Source organism: Arachis hypogaea, chromosome 14, assembly GCF_003086295.3.
Source record: "Arachis hypogaea cultivar Tifrunner chromosome 14, arahy.Tifrunner.gnm2.J5K5, whole genome shotgun sequence".
Lineage (NCBI taxonomy): Eukaryota > Viridiplantae > Streptophyta > Magnoliopsida > Fabales > Fabaceae > Arachis > Arachis hypogaea.
In genome coordinates this window covers 124,810,996-124,836,013 of record NC_092049.1, presented here as the reverse complement: position 1 = coordinate 124,836,013, position 25,018 = coordinate 124,810,996, and the positions used below count along the sequence as shown (strand labels likewise).

Sequence of the window (25,018 nt, the reverse complement as noted above, 5' to 3'; positions counted from 1 at the left end):
AGTTCAGTACAGCAATGTTAAGAAACCAGGCAGCAGTGCCCTTGCCTGTCGCTATTGCTTATGGAGGAGGAGACCAAGCGTTGAGAGAGGTGAGAAAATATGGAGGAGAAGACGTAACGAATACCAAACCCTTTGCTCAAGTTACTACTACTCTCACTGTGATCAAAACGGCGACATGTGGGCTTTCATTCGTTTTGCCCCATGAAACGACGTCGTTCTGACTCTCCAACGTGGCAGTGGCTGTGCCACATAAGCAACGCCGTCGCTGAGTCACGCCGGAAAATCTTCGAAGGACCATTATGGTGCTCGAATCGGAATCTGGGGGACATAAACAGTGCAATTGGAATCTCAGGGGTAAAATTGGTGCACGGGCTGAATCTGGGGGACCACTATGGGGATTTAGTCAACTTTTGTGACTGGGAATGATTGCTTTTAGATTTTAAAATCAACCGCTTTTCAATCCCTTCAATTTGGACCAGGTATATTTTTTATTTTTAAAATTTATTAAAAATTTTAAAAATCTTTTTAAATTTTATTTTATTTTAATCTTGTCTAAAAAGATTTTATTTTTATTAACTATATTTTTGACAATTAAATATTTTTTCATGAAAACACTTGTATTAAAATTTAAAAGTATAATTTTTTTGTTTAGCCACACTTTAAATTAAGATAACATTTTTATAACGTATCAAAATTAAATTCTACAATTTATTATCTAATGATTAAAAAAAACTTATTCACATAAAAACAATTATCAAATCATTATTGTAGTATCACCAAATATTTTTTCTCCCATTGTGTAAGTCAGTAATAGAGTGAGTATAAGTGAGAGATCAAAAACTAAGATAGCTGATCTGTGATCTGTCCAAAGCCAGATAGAACTATTGATATTTGGTTTAGTAGCTGATCATCGCCGCAATATCTTCTAATCTTTTATTTTATATACACTTTTGGCCTTTCAATTTTAAAATATGGATGAATAATTTCTTTGATGGTATTATATACCATTCTTCACTGAAGATTTTAAATATATGACTTTGATACGAAAAATGTTGTTAAAATATTTGTTTTTATTAACAATTGAAAAAAGAATGATAAACTTAGTTAATGAACACATTTGGAAAATTTTCAAGAAATGGGTTTATTATTTTTAAATTAAATAAAATAATATTTAGATAGCATAACTGCACAAATAATGTTTCAAGTCTCTAAGGGTGATTTTCTGTGGTTATACCCATTTGATTTTTGGCTTGAATCTGGCTGGGATATCAAAATTGAACACTCCAAATTACAACATTGAAAAATAATTAGAAAGAAACAATTACAAAGAAATTATCCTTATGATGATGCTAAACTAAGAGAATGTTATTTTCAACACCAATAATGTGATGGATTCATCCAATCAAGTAAAGTTCCCTAAATCCTCTTCTCAAATTTTCTATTGCCATGTTACAGCAATAGGACTTCTAACCTTGTAATATTTTCCAGAAACCCAAGTCAGTGACCCAAATGAATTGGAACCAGCATCTCTTAATCTTTTTCCAATTGAAGAAAATGTCACACTATAGCTCAATTTCTGTCCCATTTTCTCAAATTTCAGTTTCCTTGGTTCTACAGTAACTGAAACTCCCCTTGGCTGTTCAACATTAACCACATAATTAGCACTTTGTGATTTTCCAACATTTGTGACAACCCTCTTGTATGTCACATTAGAATTTTGTCCCACTCTATCAAATAGAACAGAAAATGAAGGGTAATTCAAGTCACCAGCTTGAAAAACTGAGATTTTAGGACACACAAAATTCTCTCTTGATACCAAAGCAATCTCAGAATCTGTATAGTTAAGCCTACATAAGTAATTTAAATAATCTTGTGTGTTTATATCATATACTAAACCTGGATCAGACGCACTTTCTGGGTTAACATGGCCAGAACCAAAAGCAAAAGGAGTAGCAGAAGCCGAATTATTCGATCCGGCATCCCTGATCGGATCGCCTTTATTGTTCAATGTGTATGCAGTAGTCATCAATGCAGATTTTATGGCTGCAGGAGACCAATCTTTATGAACAGATTTGATCAATGCAGCTATGCCACTAACATGAGGACATGACATTGAAGTGCCTGAAATAATGTTAAACATAACACTTCTTTTGTCACTTTTCAGCAAACTTGGGCTAACTTTCGCAGGCCACGCCGCCAAGATGTTCACACCGGGCGCAGTGACATCCGGTTTAATCACATCAAGTCCAAAATAGTTTGGTCCTCTAGAAGAAAACGCTGCCATAGCCGGCGCAGGCTCGCCATATTTTGTCCCTAGGAAGGAAATTGAAGCTGTTGGGGCATTTTTCGAAGTTCGGATATAGTTTCTAACAATGCTACTTTCTGAGGCACCTAATGAAGTTGCTGGCAATATGTGAGGATCAGCAAGAAGCTCACCTCCTTGGCTCTCTGAGTTGAGTAGTATCATTCCGGCGCCACCGGCCTTTTTAACCACCATTCCCTTCTCAGTTCTGCTGTTTAGTCCTTTCTCACAAGCAACAATTTTTCCCTTAACAAGATTTTGATCAAGTGAGTTTTCTGTGCAGTATTGTGCTTCTTTATTAGCACCTGCTGATTTTGCATAAACAAGAGGCAATTGACTTGTTTTTCTTCCATGGTACAGCGAAGATCCTCGGAAAACTTCTCCGCGGCCGAGCCTTACTTTCGTCGGAAACGTTCTGTCAGTGTAGCTGGCTGCAACTGTCATGATCCATGGCGCGCTATTTCCAACCGTAGTCGGGTGAGGTCCATAATTACCTACATAGGCGGATCTAAAAATTTTAAAAGCAATTGACACATGATATGAAATTATCAAATTATTGAATCTTAAAAAAAAAAGGTTTTATAAACATAAAAAATCTTAAAAAGTTTTTTCAATGGTTTCATTTTTGATACGATAGTTACATAAAAAAACAATATGTTAATATTATTAAAATAATCACGTATAAAACTATTTGAATTACACAAGATTTTTTATTTCTTTAAATACGTATAAAAATATAATTGTTTAAAATTATGGCCGACAGAAGTCACTATTCGCCCCTTTATAATCGGTCCCTGTTTACCTGCAGAGCAAGAAACAAAAACACCGGTTTTCGCTGCACCAAACGAGGCTATGGCGATGCTATCACCATAGTAAGGTTTAGGAAATCCACCTAAAGAGAGTGATAGCACATCAACTCCATCGGAAACTGCTTGGTCCATGGCAGCGAGTATGTCCGAATTAACACATCCAGCAGGCCAACAAGCTTTATAGGCTGCAATTCTTGAAGTTTTCCTCATTCCACTTGCTGAGCCACTAGCAAGGCCATAGAAGCTTGCATTCTTCACCAAGCTACCGGCTGCGGTCGAAGCAGTGTGTGTTCCGTGCCCTATGGAGTCTCGAGGGGAACGATAATCCGCCGTGTCGTTGATCTTCCCTACGGATTTTTCGTACCCTTTGAGATAAGTCCTTGCACCAACGAGTTTCTTGTTGCAATTTGAAGCAGAGAATTTTGTGCCCTGTTCACAAACACCTTTCCAATGAGAAGGTACAGAGGACAACCCTGAATCTTTGAAGCTGGTGTGTTCCGGCCAAATCCCCGAATCGATGATGCCAATTATTACATCTGAGGCCAAATTTTGAGCACTCCAAAGGCCTATTCCATTCTTTAGGCCAAGAAAATTTGGAGTGTGTGTTGTGTGAAGGGTTAATAGTTCATCCGGTAAGGCTGAAAGGAAGCCATCGACTTTGCTCAAGGATTCGAGTTGCTTCTGCGAAAGGCACACCGCGAAACCAAACATGTTGGTTTCATATACATAAAGAAGCTGAGGAGGTAGAATCTCTTGTTCTTGTTCTTCTTCTTGTGTTGAAGATTCAGAAATGAAATCAATGACCGATTCAAACCATGGTTTTGTGATGTCTTGAGAATGAATTGAAGCTCTAATTTTGGTTCTGTCCATGTGAACAATGTAGGTCTTTTGAACCATCATAGACATTGAATTTGTCACCATAAGGGCAAAGAATATGAAGAGTAATCTAGAAATCATGATGCCTGACAAGAAAAACAAAATCAAATACTTAGGCATAAGAACATATGATTTAGCACTTAGCACAAGAGCATGAGAAAAACTGTGGTATAAAGAATGCTAATAAGCACTGAAAAAGTTAGAAAGATATAGTGGAAACTCACGTAATACAGATGTCTTCGTATGAAGTTGATATTTAAAAATCGTTATATGATTTGACAAGTCAATTGCATGTGAGTTTACACCAAAGATTTAACTTTCTATATATATGCTTATTGCAACTAAGCAATAGAGATTACTACCTTTTCTTTGCTTTTGTTATACTCACGTTTGTAAACCCTGAATTAGATAATAATGATGTGAAAAACTTTATATGCATTACTGATCTAATATATAGAAACAACTTATGTTATGTATCTTCGGCAAATAGCATAAGTTTCTAAGAAAATCGATTTGTACCAAGATCTTGGAACATTATGATTAATTTTCAACACATAATAAATGAGCATGAACGTTGCTCACATGCAAAGTCTAATAGACTCTTGCATAAGAAGGAATAGTCATACTGGTATAATGAAAGCATTTATGCGCCTTAGTAGACTTTTTCAGCGCTTATTTTCTTAGTATATCTTTAATGTTATTTTCCAACTTTAGAGTATATATATGATATGATTACTAACAGGCAGCAACAAGTCTAACTGTCTAAGTGTCCATGTGCATTGGCTACTAAAAATAAATAGAAGTCTCTTTCTCCACTTCTACTGTTAGATCACTTTTTCCATTTTAGGAAACTTTGCTTGGGATTATTAGCAAGTCTTTCAAATCATTATGTAGAAAAATGTGTACTTTGTGCTTTGAAGCATTCCATTGGTTGAATTTTAAGTTTCGGCGATGAAATTATATGTTGGTTGAGAATATATATTCTATTGAAGGTTTGTGACAAAGCATCACATCAAACTTGTTATTATTATGTCATTGTTTTAAAGAGTTTAATTTTAATACACTGACCGTGAAAAACGTGTTATATAGTGGTGTAATCATAGTCATTCTCTTGAATGCTATTCACGCGGTCAATATAAAAAATAGTTATTTTTACTAATATATAGTGTTATGTGATTAAATACACATATAAAATAGTTTTACACTAATAGAGCAGCAAAATTAAATTCTTGTTTTAAATTGTGGAGCATATCATGTTATGCAGTCGTAATATTATAGATGCAAATGAAAATATTAGGAGGCTAATATTTTTAGTAAAAAAAAAATGAGAAATTGGTTAATATTGGCTTAAATACAAGACAATCACTTTACAATTACATTACTACACCACAATTACTCCATTGTTATATTCTTAAGCACGCATCTAATAAGTTAATTGTGTAACTTAATGGAAACAGATTATGATTACGTCTCAAGTCTCAACATAACAGACATTGCAATTGACCACCACAGATCAAAGTTTGAGTTACATAATTTTCACATTGCAACAAGTACAATATTCACAGTTGCAGCACAGCTATAACTACATTCATATGTAGCTAGCCGCAACAACAATGTTAAACAATAGCAAAATAACATTAAATATTTAAACGTTTAAGTCAAAAATTTGTTCGATTCAAACCTACTACAATTGTATTTTTCTTTATTGTTGTGTAATCCATACGGGTAAAACCTCCCCAACTTATGGTTGGAGCCTCTAACACTTAGCCCATAGGACACATGCATGTAATTAATGTAGTTATAGGAGGCTTTGAGAAAAATAAAATTGTGACCTTCTAAAGAGGTATAGTGTATTGATCGTACATCAATCAGTTGTGATACTCATAAAGGTACACACACCTAACCAATGGTACATATATTTAATTTATTATAATTATGTTATGTACATACCGAAATTCAATCATTAAATTAATTATTCGTATAAAATATATATTAAAATATAAAATATATATTAAAATAAATTAAATATAATATATATTTATAAAAAATATATAATAACTAATTTAATAACTAATTTTGTAAACATATAACATTTTTCGATTCATTATTGGACAGTATGGAAAGGTAATAACAGATGAAGCTGCTATGGTATGACGACCTTATTATTAACCTTTCCCACATTTATTTCAAAGTTTGTTGAGTCACGCGGGTGCTAATTTGTTTTAGTCCCAAGAAGGGTTGTGGGGCTAAATAGCTTTTGGATATTGGTATAGTATGGGTTGGAAGATAATGAATAAATAATAAATGGGAAGTTTGATGGTGGCATTAGTTTTGGTGGTTAAAAGTGGCATAAATTTGACCAACAAATAAAATATTTATATATGGCAAGAAAATTAAATCTAAAATAAAAATGATTCTCTCTCTCTTATAATTTTTTATGATTATTTTTATCAAAATAGTTTCTTATAATTATTTTCATAATTATAAAAAATAATTTCAAAAAAGTAACACCAAAATAATTTTATAATTATATTTATAATTATTATTTTATTATTATTATTTTTATTTTTGAAAAATAATTTTTATAATTATTTTTACTAAAATAATTTTTTATAATTATATTTATTTTTAATTATTTTTATTGTTATTATTTTTAGTAATTTTTAAAAATTAACACCAAAATTATTTTTTAATTATTTTTATTATTATTTTTATTTCTAAAAAATAATTTTTTATAATTATTTTTTTTATAATTTTGAAAAACTAACACCAAAATGATATTCTTCCTCTTGGTGTTAGTTTAAAAATAATCATAAAAAATTATAAGAGAAAGAATATTATTTTAGTTTTAGTTTCCAAAATTACAAAAAGAAAAAATAATTATAAAACAATTTATTTTGATAAAAAATAATAATAATAAAATAATTAAAAAATAAAAATAATTATAAAAAATCATTTTAGTAAAAATAATTATAAAAATAATTATAAGAAATTATTTTTATAATTACAAAAAAATTATAAAAAATTATTTTGATAAAAGTAATTATAAGAAATTATAAGAAAGAGAGAATTATTTTAGTTTTAGATTTAATTTTTTTGTCATATGTTAATATTTTATTTGTTGGTCAAATTTATGTCATCTTTAGCCACTAAAATCAATGCTACTATAGAACTTCCCATAATAAATATCTACAACGCTTTCTTTAATTTGTTCACTTATATACCTATCATTGATGATGTACATTATTGTAATTTCAAATGCCATTATTGCCAAAAAGCATTAGTACTATTTCTAGACATCAATTGATGTCAAAAAACTTCTATTTGTACTCTCAGTTTTTTATTTTAAATGAAATTAAAGAGCTGGACACAATTCAATACATATGCCGGTACTATTACTAACTTAAATACAAATATGAATCCGAAAAGACTGAATAAATGAAACCGAGTAAAGGACATTTGATTAAATTCATGTATATAATAAGCTAGTATTTATCATGTGTCCTAAAACTGCGTTTTTTTTAGAATATAATAAGATAAAATATTAAAAATAAGATATAAAAGATAAAAATATAATTCGGTGATAAATTAAAATAAATTATAAAAATTTAATTTGTTTTTATTTTTTATTTAAAAAAATTAAAAATAAAAATATAATAATAAAAAATATAATTATAAAAATTAATAAAAATAATAAAAAATAAAAAATAAATTATATCTTTTGTTAATGTTTTTGTGTTTTTTTTATCAGAATAGACACAAAATATATTAATTTAGTATTTCTAGACACAATGTATTTGTTTGAACTTTATTAAATTAATAAAAAAAGATCTTTTTACAATGAATTTTTTTTTAGCATATTTGGTAAATTTTTAGTAGTAAAAATAAAAATATTAGAAAAATAAAATTTTTTTTTGAAAAATTACAATTTACATTTTTTTTAAAAAAATTCTTTAAAAAAAATATTTTTTACATAATAAATAAACAAAAAGTACTTTTATATGGTTATACCCGAACATAATTGATAAATAAAAAAAAATCTTTTTACATGAGATATTCAATATATAAAATTATTTTTACCCTTTTACAAGATTTTTGAAAAAGATAACTTAAAAAAAGATTTTTTTTAAACGCTCACCCAAACAAGCTCAATATCTCTGTGTATAATTTTATATTTACGTGTCTTTGTTTGAGTGTTCTATCTCTATAAACAAATGTAACTTAAAAATACATGTTAAAGTTATAAAATAAAAAAAAATCATTAAAAATATAAAAAGTTAAAATTTTAATGTATTTATTTTGTATTTATTAAATAAAAATATTTAAAATTTTTTATTAATAATAAATTTATCATATATTCTCAAGCTACATATTAATTAAATTCATATAATAAAAGGATATTCAATTAATAATTAATTGAATTGCAAGGGAGTAATATGGTGTGGCCTTTATATAGTTGAAACGACATAAATAGTGGCCATCTTTATATCAGAGACATTCATTACTGTGGCGTACGACAAAAGCTACTATGTGTGTGTATGCAGCCTTATCCCGTGTGGGAACAAGATATTTTCACTCCAAAAATCTGTGAACATTGGTTCACCACTCTTCAAATATGAAGAGTAATTTCAGGGATAGGAAATGATTCCTTGATACTTTATAGCTCGATTTTTATTGTGTATTATGAGTTATAATTTAGGGTAATTTACCTAAATAAATAAATTAGGCAAAATATTTACTCAAATACACAAAACTGAATTATGTTACGTGTATGTACAAAAATTATTTCTATGTAATCCGTGGCAAGCAACTACGGTTTTTGATTTATACATAAACCGTGACTGCCAGAGACTAATTATAAGTATTCTTTGTTGTGTGTAAACCGTGGCAGGTTCCAACGGTTTACGAAGTGGACATGGAAGGCATAAACCGTGGCAGGTTCTCACGGTTTATGAAGAAGATGCAATGGTGATAAACCCTCGTGGGCTACGACAGTTTATGAAGGAGCAATTAGCGCCATAAAACCTTGTAGGTTCCCACAGCAGAAACGTAGCCCACCTACAATTTAATTGAAATGATGTCAAAACAAAGAATAACACATGATGTTCAACAATTTATGAACCGAAAATAATAAACCCTACCTGGATGCAAGAGAAAACCCGAATCCCTCAAACCCACTGGGCCTCAGAGTGGGAAACCTCCAGAAAATTCAAAACTGTAGCGGCCCAGCCAAGTTAACAACGTTTCTGTTTGTCCCACGACAAAGATATCTATACAACCAGGCCAGTGCAGCCGAGCCCCAGCTATATCTACCCAAGTCGTCCAACGATGCCAAATAAGGCAACCAGCGAAGGTGGACCCGGTTTGCATTCTTGTCCGCAAACAGCTGAGACGACAACAGCATCAGAATATAAGCACGTGCGTATATACGCACGGTCTCATCACTAGCATCTGCTGGGAGAACACGGAACCTCTCATGGAATCATGTGTAGCACACTGTCATCTGCTTTACTTTACTCTGTGGAGGTAACTCCCCAAACAACTCCCGGAACCACACCCATGCTGGTCTACCGTGTTCCATCAGATTCTCAAACTCAGTCAGGCACCCACTAACGGGCGCACCATCGATCGACAAACCCAGCTGATATGCCACATCTTGCAAAGTAATGGTGCACTCACCAAAGGGCATGTGGAAGGTGTGGGTCTCAGGACGCCACCGCTCAATAAATGCGCTAAGGAGAGGCTCATCAACCCAGAACCACTGACTGTTTAGCCTAGCCAAATGAAACAAGCCCGCGGTCTCCAGATACGGTATAATCCGGTCATGTAAGGGCATATTCTGTTGTCTCCTAACGGCGCTAATAACCCTACTAGGCTGCAAAATGTGGGTAACAAAATCCCTCAACATACAACCATTACTAATAACATCAAACATAATTTAAAAAAAATTATTATTGGTTTTATTGATTCTCTTATTATATTATTAACAATGCAACTACTAATACTATGCACTCATGTCTCATGATAACAATAAAAATAAAGTAATAAAATATTTTAACTAACAATAATCATAATAATAACAATATTTATATAAATACTATTAATCAGAATAACAATAAAAATAAACATAATAAAATATTTTTACTAACAATAACCCTAATAATATCAACATTTATATAAACAATATTAATAAGAACAACAATAAAAATAAAAGAAATAAAATATTTTTACTAACAATAACAATAATAATATCAATTTTTATATAAACAATAATATTTTTACTAACAATAACCATAATAATATCAATATTTATATAAATAATATTAATCAGAATAACAATAAAAATAAACATAATAAAATATTTTTACTAACAATAACCCTAATAATATCAATATTTATAATAATAATAATAATAATAATAATAATAATAATAATAACTAACCTCTTCGTCGATGTATCCTGCCACGTGAGCAACGCCATTTAGTCGGTACAACCGATTCTCACCCTCCATTGGCTCCACCACCCACTCCTCGTTCAAACCTTCAAAGCTTTTCCCAAATCCTCTCATCACAACAAGCTTCAGAATTTTTTTGGTGAGACAAATGATCCGTGAGGAGCTTCAGCGGATTATGTATTTATAGCCCCTAACACATAAACCGTGGGAGGCTACAGGGATTTCTGTTTATTGCGCAATCTTCATAAACCGCGGGAGGCTATAGGGTTTTACGTTTAATGCGTGTTCTTCATAAACCGTGGGAGCCTGCCACGGTTTACGCCTTCCATGCCCACTTCGTAAACCGTTGGAACCTGCCACGATTTACACACAACAAAAAAGACTCATAAACCGTCCCTGTCAGCCACGGTTTATGTATAAATCAGAAACCGTGGTTGCTTGCCACAGATTACATAGAAGTGATTTTTGCACATCCACATAACATGATTCAGTTTTGTGTATTTGGGTAAACATTTCATCAAGTTTATTTATTTGGGTAAATTGCCCTATAATTTAATTTTATTTATTTTTATTCTAAGTTTATAATAAACTATTTTAATAATTATTATTCTAATTTAATGACCAATAATTATAACATTAACTTTATTAATCAATCTTATACTTATAAAAATATTAATTTTTATATCTCAAAAGAAACCAGAAAATAAATTTTATTTCATGTTTAATATTTTATATTCATAAAATTATTATATACCTCTTTAATATATACTAATAATAATATATAATTATTTATTATTAAATTAAAGAATTAAATTATTATATTATTAATTAATAATCTTTTCTTAACTTAAAAACATTATAATTAAATAAATATACTTAAATTAAGGGATAAATACGTTAATCTCTTAAACACAATTTTTAAATTGAAATTTTATAATAAAATATTTTTTATTTTTTTTATAGAAAATATCGTGATTAGTTTATTTCAGATCATTATTTTGAGATTTTGTTTTATGATATATTGGTATGATTTTATTTTGATGTTTTTTTATTTTTCTTATACCTATAAACACATATTTTAGGAGCATACAATTATTAAAAGAATTATTTTTAATAATATTAAATCTTTTCAAAATTTTGTATATAAAATTATAAATAGAATAACTTTTAATTATGATTACAAATAATGAAAGAATTAATATATATATATATATATATATATATATATATATAAACAAAAAATTATGTTATCAGTATAACTAAATGTATAATTAATATATGATTATAAAATAAATAATATTTTAATTTAATATCAATTAAATTGATAATTAGGTTTATTATTGGAATGAATGTGGATGCAAAAAGATCAGAATTAATTAAAAATCATTTGTATTTTCACCATTTCTATGACACTTTTAAATTATTAATATTGAACAATTAAACTCTTTAATCAATTGGAACCTAATAATTTGGATCATAATAAGTGTAATTATAAACTCTTAAATAAAACTTTTCATTTGAATTTTGAGAATAAAAAAATGTTTGAAATAATACTAAATGTATATTAATATATTATATAATAAAATTAAAAGAACATGTATATTAATATATTAGTATGTGAACGGTAATATTTATATATGATTAAGGTTACGATGCGTGTATTAATATTTTAAATCAATTAATTGAAGTAGAGTATATGATTATATTATTAAAAGAAAGATAATATTTTAATTTATTATTAATTAAATTAAACGTAATTTATATAAATTAGGAAGATTTTCTGGTATGAAAGTGTACTTTTTATTTGAAAGAGCAGAATTCTATGTACGGTCCGATAATGAGTTTTAGTTTTATCGTCACGTGGTCGATAAAGGACTAAGAAGCCCATCAAAATAGGAAGTAAAAGACATTAAAAGCGGTAGCTTATAAGATTCTCCTAATATTAGCTCTAGCGAGTTGGGGTGGCTTAATAGACTGACAAAGCAGGAACAGTTAGAGCCCATTAAACTGCATGTCCAGTAGTGTAGATTGTGCAGGTATGATAAAACCATTCAGTGAACCAGTAAAACCTAAACCATTCCTCCCCAATTCTGAAGCCCAAACCCTCGAAACATTGCCAAACCCTAAGCCCTTATCACAGACATATTTTCCCAATTTTCCAATTCCTTTTCTTACACCAAATACTCCCTTAACCTAAAATAATAATAATAATAATAATAATAGTAATAATAATAATAACTTTCTTCGTTTTCCCCCTAAAACTTCAACTGTTCCGGTCCATTCGTTGCGCTATGTTCAATACTTAGTAATAGAACCGTTAAAATGGGCTAAATCTATCGGATCAGTCCGTTTATCTGTTTAAATGGGCGGGTTTGCCTCTAAAATTAAGTTCATTTAAATTTCGGGCTAAATGGGTTGAACCCGATTAATCTAAAAAAATGACGGGTTAAACGAGCTAGTCTGCGAACTAAACGGGTGGTCTGTTTAATTTTTTTTTACACTTTTTTTAAAAAAAGTAGCACTTTTAGCTAATATTTCTCCTGATCCGACCTGAAAATCCGACCAATCAACTAAAAAATATTATTTTTTAATGGTTTTTTTACCTAAAATTGGTATTTTTTGTCAAAATATTTTTCAAAAAATAAAATAAAATGATAAACGGGCTGACCCGTTTAACCCATCGGACTGACCATAAACGGTCTGGGTTAGAAAATTCTGGCCGACAAATAAAGCGGACTTAAACGGGCCAGCCCGTTTAACCCGTGGACTTAACGGACCGAGCCTAAATAGACCGAGTTAGCCCCTTTGACAGCCCTACTTAGTAGACGCTTTAAAGTATTTAAAAAAGTCAGAACTTTTTATTTATTTTAAATATTAGAATTTTAATTTTATTTTTACAAAAAATTAATTATTTAGAAATAGGTAATTTTATCATTTTTTAATGATATCAATATTCATTAGTTTATAAAAATTTGTTTTAAGATAAATAAAGTCAATATTAGTATTGGTTTGAATTGGTTTATTTCAATGAGAAAAGTACTTTTATAAAAAATAAAGTAATTTTAATAAGTTTTAAATATATTTTGATACATCTTTAAAAAAAATATTTTTATTAACAAAAGTAAATTAGTGGTTTTTTTTAAAAGCCAATGATACCTTACCTTAAAAAAAATCGGAAGCAAAACATGTTTAATACTTCAATTTTTTTTAATTTATCTAAATGTAAAATAATTTTTATCTAGTAAAATAATTTTTTTTTAAATAATAAAAAATTATGTTTTTTTTAAATCAATCCAACCTTACTCTTAATGTGTTTAATATAAAAATAAAATATTTACAAACTATGTATATTTCCTAAAACTTAATGCTTTAATTATATCTTTAAATTATATATCTTAATTTTGTGCTAAATAAATAACTACGTAATATTATAAATATGTATAGATAAATATATGTTTCAATTCATGTGTTTAGATTACTAACTAATTTTTATGCACTGTATGCAAAAGAATTTTATACGGTCCTCTAAATGTATGAATCTGATTAAATGATTGTATAAAAAATTTTTTATTATCAGTCCATTAAAATAATTTATTTTAAGATAATATTAATTTATTCAATAAACTGGTTGGACACAAACTATATTTATGGCATAAAATTAAAATTTAAAATTGAAGGTAGTATCAATTTGTTTGAAAAAAAAATATATAAAATACATTTGTATCTTATATAAAACCCAAAGCTTTTTGACAACCCTAATTGCGATAAACTACATGCTCCAAATCATTAATAAGAGATTAATGAATAACTCAAAAAATAGTATAAATATAATAAAAAATCATTCAACAACGTCAATAAATAGCCACTTTAATTTCCTTAATAATAATAAAAAAAAGCTTATCAAATCATGTATAAATCCTAAAGAATAAATTTTAACTTTATCCCTAATCATAAAACTTTTTTCATTTGATAAATGAATGACTTGATTATATTAGTATACAACTTCTAAAAAACTTAAATTAATATTAATGTGTTTAACGTAACAAAAGTGTTTTCGAACTAAATATAAATTTTAAAAAGAGTAAATATCATTTTTGGCCTCTGTCTATTTTGAAAATTGACTACACGCCCCCTAACCTTTATAAATTACCATATCGGCCCTTATTCATATACTCCGGGATACCAATTAGCCCTTGAGTGTGTTTCTCCGTTCAAAGTCGACGGAAAAAGCTGAGGTGTAACATTCAGCCTGTGACGTGGCGTTGTATCATCAAACGTGGAATACTCTGTGGGTATGTGGACAAATAAGCCCCTACACACTCAGCAAAGCGACGTCGTTTTGCTTGGAAGGCCTTTGGCTCGTTTGGGGTGAAATCCCATTCTCCCCATTTCTGAACCCTAACACTAGTGCCTGAAGCATGAGCGATCCAGAGCAATCTTCAACCTCTAACACATGCCGTGTCTGGAGGAAGAATATGGTGGGTTCGAGTAGCAATGCAAGTGAGGGTAAGAAGGCCAAGTTCTAACACCCTAAATGCAAGTGTGGCACCTAAGCAGTCATGCAACAGTCTGGGACAGCCAAGAACCCAGACCGAATCTTCCTGGGTTGTTCCAACTATGGCGTAAGTTTGCATCCATCTTCAGTTTATGTAATCAACTTCATATTATGTTTAACAAGTTGTATTCACTATAATGGCGATTGCAGATGGAGCAACGTCACTGCAACTTTTTTGTTTGGTTGGACGAACTGATTGCTAAATGTTTTGGGCATGAAGATGACAATGATGTTCAAGGAAGAATGATGATGCTGGAGAATAGACTGGAGCAACTGGAATTTAAGATTGAGGATGAATATGAAGGAAAATAAAAAAAATGTAGTAATACCCATGGTGTATTTGTTATGCTGGCAACGGTAATTGTGTTAACAGCAATTGTGTTTGTAGTATTTTAGGGTATATTGTGTTGCTGTAAGTGATGCATATACAAGGTTAAGAGTTGGGTTAATTTACTCTGTAATTGTAGATTCTAAATGAATTGAATGTGAATTTTTGTTTGTAATAATGCAAAGGCTGAACCCATGATAACTCTGCACAATGTTGTATAAGGTAAAAGCATAATGTTTATATTCATACTGCTAAGCACAAAGGCTATTACATATTGAGCTAAAATCATCAGCACATGTCTGAATTCACAAAACAAAAAACATGTTCTAGTAGTGTTAAGTGTATTACTTCTTATAACTTGAAAACCAAAAAACTTCACACCAAAATATTCATAACTATAACTACAATTATGTCATTTCTGAAATCTTGGTGGCCTAAACCCATATGTTGGCTTGAATCTCTGGGGTGCATTTAGGCCTGGTGTGGGGATGAACATGAAGGGAGTTGTGGCAGTCCCTGAGCCAGTTGCTCCTTCAGTTGGAAGTTGCTGCTGAGTTGATGGTTGTGAGAATGGGGTTGTTGCTTGCTGTAGAGGTGGCTGAATAATTGGGGCTGTGTCCTGCTGCATAGGTTGCTGAACTGTTGGGGCTGTGGCCTGCTGTTGAAGGTGTTGAACTGTAGGTGCTGGAGGTCTAGTTATTGCTTGCTTGGGTCTGAAATTTGGCCCGTGGTTGGGTGCAGTTGGGGTAGCAAGGTTTGAGGGCTTAGTGTTGTAGTCCACACCCTAAACCACATGAAAACAATTCAATTTGTTGTATATGCTCTTGGGCCAATTAATTTTATAGTCAAAGGGCATGAATCTGTAAAATAACATTACCTCTACTGGTGGTTGGGCAGAGTGTGAAGATTGAGTATCAACCCTTGTCTCTTGTTGGATTGATTCAAGTTGTTGTATATGCACCAGGATCAAACTTCCGTAGATCCTCCCAAGCAGCCTTGTTCACCTTCTTCACAAGTTCCATTGAGTCTTTGAATTCTCTCATTGTTGTGCTCTTAGCAGCCTTCCAAACTAGCTCTTTTGTGTGCTAAAGTGCTTAATGAAGTTTTTCCATATATGTAAGACACAATTCCTATGATGGGCTTGTGGCATTACCTCATGCAATGCCTTAGCCAACCCCTGCAATAACAATTCAGCCAACAGTTGAATTAACAAGTAAGTACAGAACACAAACCATATAACAAAAAGAAACACAAAGAAGGAAGTAATGTAACCTTCTGCTGGTCGGACATGAAGTTTCACCCATTGGCAGCCACAGGACCAAGATCATCGTGCAGGATTGAAAGAAACCATTTCCAGGAATCAGTGTTCTCAGCTTCAACTACAGCAAATGCTATTACAAAGAAACTATTATTGGCATCCTGCCCCACAGCTGACAAAAGATGACCACCAAAGTACCCTTTTAAGAAGCATCCATCCAATCTGATCAGAGGACGACAGCCCACCTTGAAGCCTTTCTTGCAAGCATCCAGTGAAATGTACAACCTATTGAACAGTGGACGACCCTCCGGTTGAGGAATTACATCAATCATACCAGTGGATCCAGGATTGCTTCTGTGAATTTCATTTAAGTAGTCATGCAGCTTTCCATACTGTTCTCGCTCCTTTCCAATTGCTTGCTCTCTAGCAGCTTTCAAGGCTCTGTATATCATCCTATAGTTTATATGGACATTATAGTCCTGTTTCATGTGCTCTAGTGCCTCTTTCGGAGTCATTAGAGGTTGAGTTACCAACCTTTTTACCAATTTACTTGTCACCCAAGCTCTATCAGCCATGTTACTGCTCAAATTCCTACCACAGTTGTGCTCTCCAATAAATGTCTTAATTTGAAAACTTAGACTCTGACTATTATGAGAGCAAAACACCAGCCATGGATAACCCTCCTCAGCACACCTTGCTTTAATCCTCTTTGGCTCATTCTTCAAATACATAAGCTCCTTTCCCTCATATACAAAGTAGTCCTTAAGTGCTTGCTTGAACATTGCCATGGTCTCAAAGTGTTGTCCAACCTGAAACTGAACCTCACCATACTCTGCATCCTCATTGAAATCAGGATATCTTGCCTTATGCTCCTCATCTGAGTCAGAAATTGGGGAGTTAAATGTCTCAGACTCATATTCATATGGCTTATCTAGGTTTGAGTCCAATTCCTCAGCCACTGGATCTGAGTTGGGCTTATCCCTTGCCTCATCATTTGGGTGAACCTCACCTGGCCCATTACCTTGATCTCCACTAGGCCCACTGTTTGGCTCATTGCTTGCTTCTTGTTGGGATAGAACATGTTTTTTTTTTCTTCTAACATACCTTTTTGCCTTCTTCTTCTTAGTCCTAGGAGACATGTCCTTATCAGCAAAACTACCAGGTGGCACATTCTTCTTCTTTTTAGGTGTCTGTTGTCTACCACAACTCTTCTTCCTAGCACCCTTTTGTCCAACATCCATTGCCTCTTTCATCCTCACACTAGGCTGCTTCTTCCTCACACTCTTCCTCTGTACATTAACTTCCTCATCACTACTACTACTATCAGATTCGAATTCAACTGGAGGGGATTTATAGGGTTCGTCTTCAGTTGTCTCATATCCGTCATCGGAAGAAGGTGAATCAACCTCAACAACATCAGGTCCATATACTGGTTGACTAACATCATGCTCAAAGTAAATAACCAGCGAATCCGACTCCACATTCTCCATCTTTTTATCACACATTTCATTGATTTTCTTATCTCCTTTAAGAACATGCAACCCATACTCTAAATCAAGGGCACTGCCATCATACCAATACATCTGTTTGTAACTTGTATACCCTAAACCCTTGAACATTTCCTCCAAATCCTTGAAATTAACATAATCTATGTCTAATGGAGGAAATGTCTCAACACTTCCGTCGCGGTAGTACAGTGCACCATCTTCATCCCGTTCAAACCAACCCCCATGATGAAAAATAGGGACTATTTCATATGACATCTATTAGAACAACAATGTGCAATAATTAACAAAAACATGCATTAGATAGCGACCAATCCAAATCATCATTAACAGAGACCAAGTTCAGTAAAAAAAAAATGGACCAACACAAGCTAACGAAGCTTCAAGATTAGATAGCGACCCTAACCTTTGTTGCGCCGTCAGTTCCTCCGTCTGCAGCACCGTCAACACCTCCCTGTTGGAAGTCTCTGTCAGCTTGCTTGGAGGGAAACGTTTCGTTCTCTTAGGGTTTCTTCGTAATTTTGAGGAGAGAACGAGGGTGATGTATGGTGATTGAGGTCTGCACAAGGGGGAGAATGGGATTTCACCCCAAACGAGCCAAAGGCCTTCCAAGCAAAACGACGTCGCTTTGCTGAGTGTGCAGGGACTTATTTGTCCACATGCCCACAGAGCATTCCACGTTTGATTATACAACGCCACGTCACAGGCTGAATGTTACACCTCAGCTATTTCCGTCGACCTTGAACGGAGAAACACACTCAAGGGCTAATTGGTCTCCCGGAGTATATGAATAAGGGCCAATATGGTAATTTATAAAAGTTAGGGGGCGTGTAGTCAATTTTCAAAATGGACAGGGACCGGAAATGGTATTTACTCTTTTAAAAAACTTAAAACTGTCATAAACCACGCGCTCTAAATTTATAGATATAATTCAAAAAATATAAATAATATCAATTTATTTAATATAACAAAAATGTTTACCAGCAAAATCTATGCAATAAAAATTAAATTTTTAAAAAGAATAAATTATGCACTTTCTATAAAGTAGGAAAAGGAGCAGTTTAAAATTAACTAAAATCATTATGGCTTTGTTAAATATTAAAACAAACAACCTTAAATCTGCGTTTTAAATACTAAAGTTTTAATTCTATCTTAAATTTTTTATTTATAAAAAGTATTAATATTAATATCTGATGTAATTTTTAAAACCAACTTATAACTTAAATGATAGTACATTACATATAAACTTATATTTGTATTAACGAAAAAAATGATCTAACAACAAATCAATTAGTGACAACAATGATATCTTTAATAGCTATTAACATAAATATCGAATATTTTTGAAGTAATGTCTAATATGTTAATATTAATAAACCTTAATTTGTTGGATAAAATAAATAATTTTATAATAACATAATATAAATATTAAACACAAAATTATGAAAATTGGTATTAATTTATACATCTTGAATATAAAATTTAGTAACTGTACCCTTATTAAATCCTCAAATTTTAACTCTATCTCAAAATATACTATAAAGTATATTAATTCTTAATAAATAAGTGATTCTATAATATTATAAGTTTAATTACTAAGAAATTGTTTAAGATAAAATCCAACGAATATTTGTTATATAAAAAATAATAATATAACGTTACACCTAAACCTTTAACCCTAATCATAAGTCTTTCACATTTAAATTTTTCTTGTAAATAATCAATTAAGTAATATTATGTACAACTTACAAAATGTATCAAAATAAAAACGATAACTATATAATAGTGTAGTTATAATTAAAAATAGTAATCATAATTACATATACATTGAATCTAAAGGGTACGTAAAAAAATAATAATCAATATATCTATTAGTTACTATATAATTATCTAAACAATACAAACAATGCATTTATTTTATTCATTAATTAAAAAGCTTACAAAGGACTAATTTCTATATCCATTTATTAATATAATTAACCAAAAAATATTAACTGTTTAATTTAATAATATAATAACTCAAATAAAATTAATTCAATTTAACATAAAAACGCCATACAATGCAAGTATAGTTTTTTGTCAAGTTTGCATTAAACGAGGTTCAACCTGAGATCTCTTAATAAAAAGAGAGGCATATACCATGGGAACTAAAGTTCATTGTCAATGCATTATTACTTTAAAACTAATCACAATAACATATTTTTTTGGGATAAGTACTTTTTTCGTTCCCAAGGTCTGGGTCAAAATCAAAATCATCCCTGATCTTTTTTTGTTATTAAAATCATCCCCAACGTTCAAAAACGCTTTAAAATCATCATTTTTTAAATTTTTGGACCAAAATACCCTCATCATCATCATTCTCCTCTTCACCTTCCTCACCCCACCACCTCCACTGCCACCATCACCACCACCACTACCACCACCACCACCACAAACACAAACACAAACACAAACACCACTCCCTCACTCTACTCCGGTAACCCCCCACCCCCCATCCCTCACCCACCCCCTCACCTCCTCACCGTAACCCCCCACTCCTCACCTCACCCTCCACCCCTCACCCACCCCCTCACTCCCTCACCCCTTCACCGTAACTTCCCACCCCTCACTGCCTCCCATCCCTCACCCCTCACACTACAAGAAAAATACCCATTCAGCCACACTTTTTTTAAGCTACATTTGAAAAGCGTAGCCTATTCATAGAATAGGCTACGCTTTTCTCCGTGTTGCCTTTTTATAAGAGAAAATGATACACAAATGCGGCATCATTTAAAAAGCGTAGCCTTAGGTATTATAGAAATCACTTATAAAGCGTAGCTGTAGGTTGATATCTATGGGTTCACTTTTTATATCAAAGAGAACGCTTTTAAAAAGTAACTTATTTATTATGTTTTGGGTGCGTTTTAAAAGTGATGCCTAATGTATGTATGGCAAATCCCTAACACTTAGTAAATTTTTTATTCCCCTTTCAATTTCCTCCAGAAGAACACACACCCACGAGACACTTTGCGCATAGCAAACCCTCTTCCCTCCAGAAGCACACCCTTTTGCCATTCTCACCTTCGCACATAACCCTCATCTTCGCCAACCCTTTCGCACACAACACACCCTCAAATAAACTCAGCAAAAATTTGCCCTCACCCAGTCACCCTCACTCACGCGACATACACCCTCATCCTCACTCCACCCACACACGAAAGAGGGAAGAAATCTGAAAGGGAGAACGGGAAGAAGAAGAAAAGTGAGGGAAGGAAGGAAAGGACGACGCCGGCTAAGGCTCTGCCGCCGTCGTTGTCGAGCGCCAGTGAGAGAAAGAGCTCGAGGAAAAGAGAAAACGCGATGGAGGAGAGAAGAAGGGGGTGCTTCGTCGCCACTGAAGCTCCATCGCCGTTTCTAGGGCTTGTTGCCATCGCCGTTCTGCCACCGTCGGGGCTGCTGTGCTGCCGCCGAGGAGCTCGAAGGGATGTCTCGCCGCCGTCGTGCTTTGTCGCCAAGCTGTTGCGTTGCCGCTCATCTCTTCTTCACCGTCGCCGCTCATCTCTTCTTCACCGTCGCCGCTCATCACCAACGTCGTATCCTCTGTCACCAGGTAAAATTCTCTGTTCTGTATCCTCCATTTTCGCTCATTCTCTAACTCGCTCTCACTTTTTAGTTCGAAAGTGGGTATGGTTTTGATAGTGATGATGAACTGCAACGGCTAATTAAGATAGAGAAGGTATGTATCAATTTTCAATTGGTTCTGTGAATTTTTGGGGGTTTTGGGTTCGAATTTTAGGTTTTCAATTAGTTTAGCATCTTAAGGAAAAGAGTAAAACCTCTCCCCGATCCCTAACCATTTACGAAATTGACCTGGCGCCCCCTCACCATTGAAAATTAACAACGCGGTCCTTAACCATTCTCTCTGTGTGACCAAAAGGACCCTCTTACCGGTACTTCCGGTTAAGAAGGTCCTTTCAATCACACGGAAAGAATGGATAAGGACCGTGTTGTTATTTTCTAATGGTGAGGGGACCGGGGAGGGATTTTACTTAAAATTGGAAAATAAATAAAAAAAGCATTGTTTTAAGTTTTGTATCTAATGCATTCTGCCATATTTTACATGTGGACGTAGAGCAAACAACATTAAATTTAATAGATAGTACGAAATCATTAACAATAAAACTTAACACAAAAGTGATAATTATTTGGGTTGATTAAGCATTATTATGTCTTGGATTTAGGATTTTAAGAACGACATGTATGTTCTATATTGTTGAACCTAAAAAAAAAAAGTTAGTTCAAGAGTATTATTTCATACACCTTTTTCTAAAAAAATTAAACTGCTTTTCTTATTAGTGGAATTAAATTCATCAACCATAATTTTAATAGTAGGGTTACACGTAGAGACTAAATATTCTTTTTAGATTTTTAGAAGTAATATTTGTTTTATCCAAATGTTCGTGATATGACGAATTAATTTTAATTTAATTTTACGTATTTTAATTTTGTTTATTTAGTTACTAATTGAAATTTTATGTCAGAGGATTTAGAGTTTTCTTTATTTAACCTTTTTTTCGATTTAATTTTCAAACCAGTGAACAAATTATATTGAGGTATTTCTTTCTTGTTGCATCAAGAAATTGAATAAAAAATCAACTGATTCTCTTTGTATTCAATTTCTTGATGCAACAAGAAAGAAATACCTCAATATAATTTGTTCACTGGTTTGAAAATTAAATCGAAGAAACTCACTCAACTTTAGGTTAAATAAAGAAAACTCTAAATCCTCTGAAATAAAATTCCAATTAGTAACTAAATAAACAAAATTAAAATACGTAAAATTAATTCGTCATATCACGAACATTTGAATGAAACAAATATCACTTCTAAAAATCTAAAAAGAATATTTAGTCTTTACATGTAACCCTACTATTAAAATATTTAGTCCCTAACCATCTAGAAAAGGACCTGGTGTCCTCTGACCATTAGAAAATAATAACACGGTCTTTATCCATTCTCTCATGTGATCGAAAGGACCCTCTTGTCGGTTTTCGGGTAAAAAGTAACCGGAAGTACCGGCAAGAGGGCCCTTTTGGTCACACGGAGGGAATGGTTAAGGACCGCGTTGTTAATTTCCAATGGTGAGGGGGCGCCAGGTCAATTTCGTAAATGGTTAGGGACCGGGGAGGGGTTTTACTCTAAGGAAAAATTAGTGAAAAGAACAGGTTTCACACTAAAATATTTTGATTTATGTCTTGGTTCATACGCATTCTTTGAACATAGTGGTTGCTTTCAATTTCTAGCTTCAAGTTATATTCCTCTTTGATGCTTTTCAAATGCTTTTTTTGGTTATTTTTCATAGATGCTTTGAATTTTAGTGATAATAGCCAATTAAAATGTGTCAAAAAATAACAGCAAATGGGAAAAAGGGAAAAACTTGGTCCTAGAATGTATAATACTGTTATTTGATGAAGCACACTGGAAATAAGAGTTTTATTAGCCGAGTTTGAGTCAATTACATTACATATGGATAAAAACAGCTGTATAAATTCTTTGCCTACGATTACTACTACAGTACTAATTTGATTCCACCAAAGCATCCAGAAATTTGATTCCTTGCCTACGATTATTACTACAGTACTAATTGTCAAGCATTTTTTGTGTTTTTGTTAATTTCTTTTTCTCCAAAGCGAGCTTGATGCAGCTGCCACCAAGCTGCAGAAGGTTTATAAGAGTTACCATACCAGAAGAAACTTGGCAGATTGTGCTGTGGTGGTGGAGGAACTATGGTTAGTTTTTCATGAAAACATGCCTTTTTTTGTTGGTGCGCCCTAGGTGTTTGATTAAATTTCTATCTTATACATGTAAATAATTAAATATTTTTGAATGATGAAGGTGGAAGGCATTGGATTTTGCTGCTCTTAAAAGGAGTTCAGTTTCATTCTTTGATGTGGAGAAACAAGAATCTGCTGTGTCAAGGTGGGCAAGGGCAAGAACAAGAGCAGCTAAGGTATGTTTTTTTCCAATTCATCATGATTAAATTCCAATATAAAAATCAGGCTGCAACTAACCCAACCAACAACACTAACTTCATCTAGTTCTCTTCTTAATCTTAATTAATTTGATGTGATGTTTTCTTATTATATATAGTTCTACATTCCTAGTAATCTTAGTGGAAAGTAATTAGCTGAAGTTGCTGATTTTTTGTTGAAAAGTGGTAGTTAATTACTGCACTAACCTAACTATATCAGCTTATAACTTTCGAGAGGTAAAATATCTATATAAAGGTATTGATGCTTTATTTGAATGTATTGATTTTTGTTTATCTATATAAAGACTTGTTTTTGTTTTTGAATGTTGGATGATCTGTTTTGTTATGGTAAGAAATATGCATGCTGAGATAGAGATAGGAAGCCTGCGCATTTTGTTAATAATGTTGCTGGTTTGATTTATGAGCTTATTGATTGTGTGCTCCTTCGGGTGATTTTGCACTTGAGCTGTTTGATAAAATGCGCAATAGGCTTATACATGTAAAATCCAAGTTTGTTAGAATGCAGAATTTATTGAAAGGCTAGAAGCCAAGTTTTATGATTGAATTAATTGATGATACATGCTAATGATTATTTGAGATGATGCTGGTCTATTTGTTATATATGATGCAGTAAATTGATGATAATATATGTGAATTGTTTGAGTGATTTGTGGCTGGATTGCTATGTTGAGTAATGCAGAAATTGTTGATTTCATATGAGTACGCTTAAATGTAAAAAGTGACAAAAAATAGTGATTTATTAATCCTGAATACTTGGAGCTGATTTAATCTTTCCAACAAGTTACAATAGGTAAAAGAAAGTTAGAATGCAAAGTTAGAGTGAGTGAAAAGCTAGGAATCAATTTTTGACCTCTCAAAACCCGAGGTTACATGTTGCAGAATTATGCAGTTTTGGGCAGC

At 32.2% G+C, this 25,018-nt stretch overlaps 1 protein-coding gene and 1 long non-coding RNA gene across 7 annotated transcripts; one reads left to right on the top strand and one right to left on the bottom strand.

The window, feature by feature from the left end:
• Positions 1-1,288: 1,288 nt before the first annotated feature.
• Positions 1,289-4,574, bottom strand: LOC112743979 (subtilisin-like protease SBT1.1). 6 transcript variants are annotated; one of them, XM_072214823.1, is made up of 3 exons: positions 4,212-4,564; positions 3,105-4,073; positions 1,289-2,796 (listed from the first exon to the last, which is right to left on the bottom strand). In XM_072214823.1, the coding sequence occupies exons 2-3, from the start codon at positions 4,066-4,068 to the stop codon at positions 1,439-1,441; spliced, it is 2,322 nt and encodes a 773-aa protein (XP_072070924.1). In that variant the 5' UTR covers positions 4,069-4,073; positions 4,212-4,564; the 3' UTR covers positions 1,289-1,438. The 6 variants fall into 6 exon arrangements, with proteins under 6 accessions (XP_072070924.1, XP_072070928.1, XP_072070926.1 ...); XM_072214827.1 differs by having other exon boundaries at positions 3,195-4,073; positions 4,350-4,515; XM_072214825.1 differs by having other exon boundaries at positions 4,350-4,500.
• A 16,951-nt stretch (positions 4,575-21,525) lies between these two features.
• On the top strand, positions 21,526-24,098 carry LOC112740594 (uncharacterized). The gene is made up of 4 exons (XR_003171243.3): positions 21,526-21,676; positions 21,740-21,802; positions 23,757-23,855; positions 23,962-24,098. It is a non-coding gene; the product is annotated as an uncharacterized lncRNA (long non-coding RNA).
• The last annotated feature ends 920 nt before the right edge of the window (positions 24,099-25,018 follow it).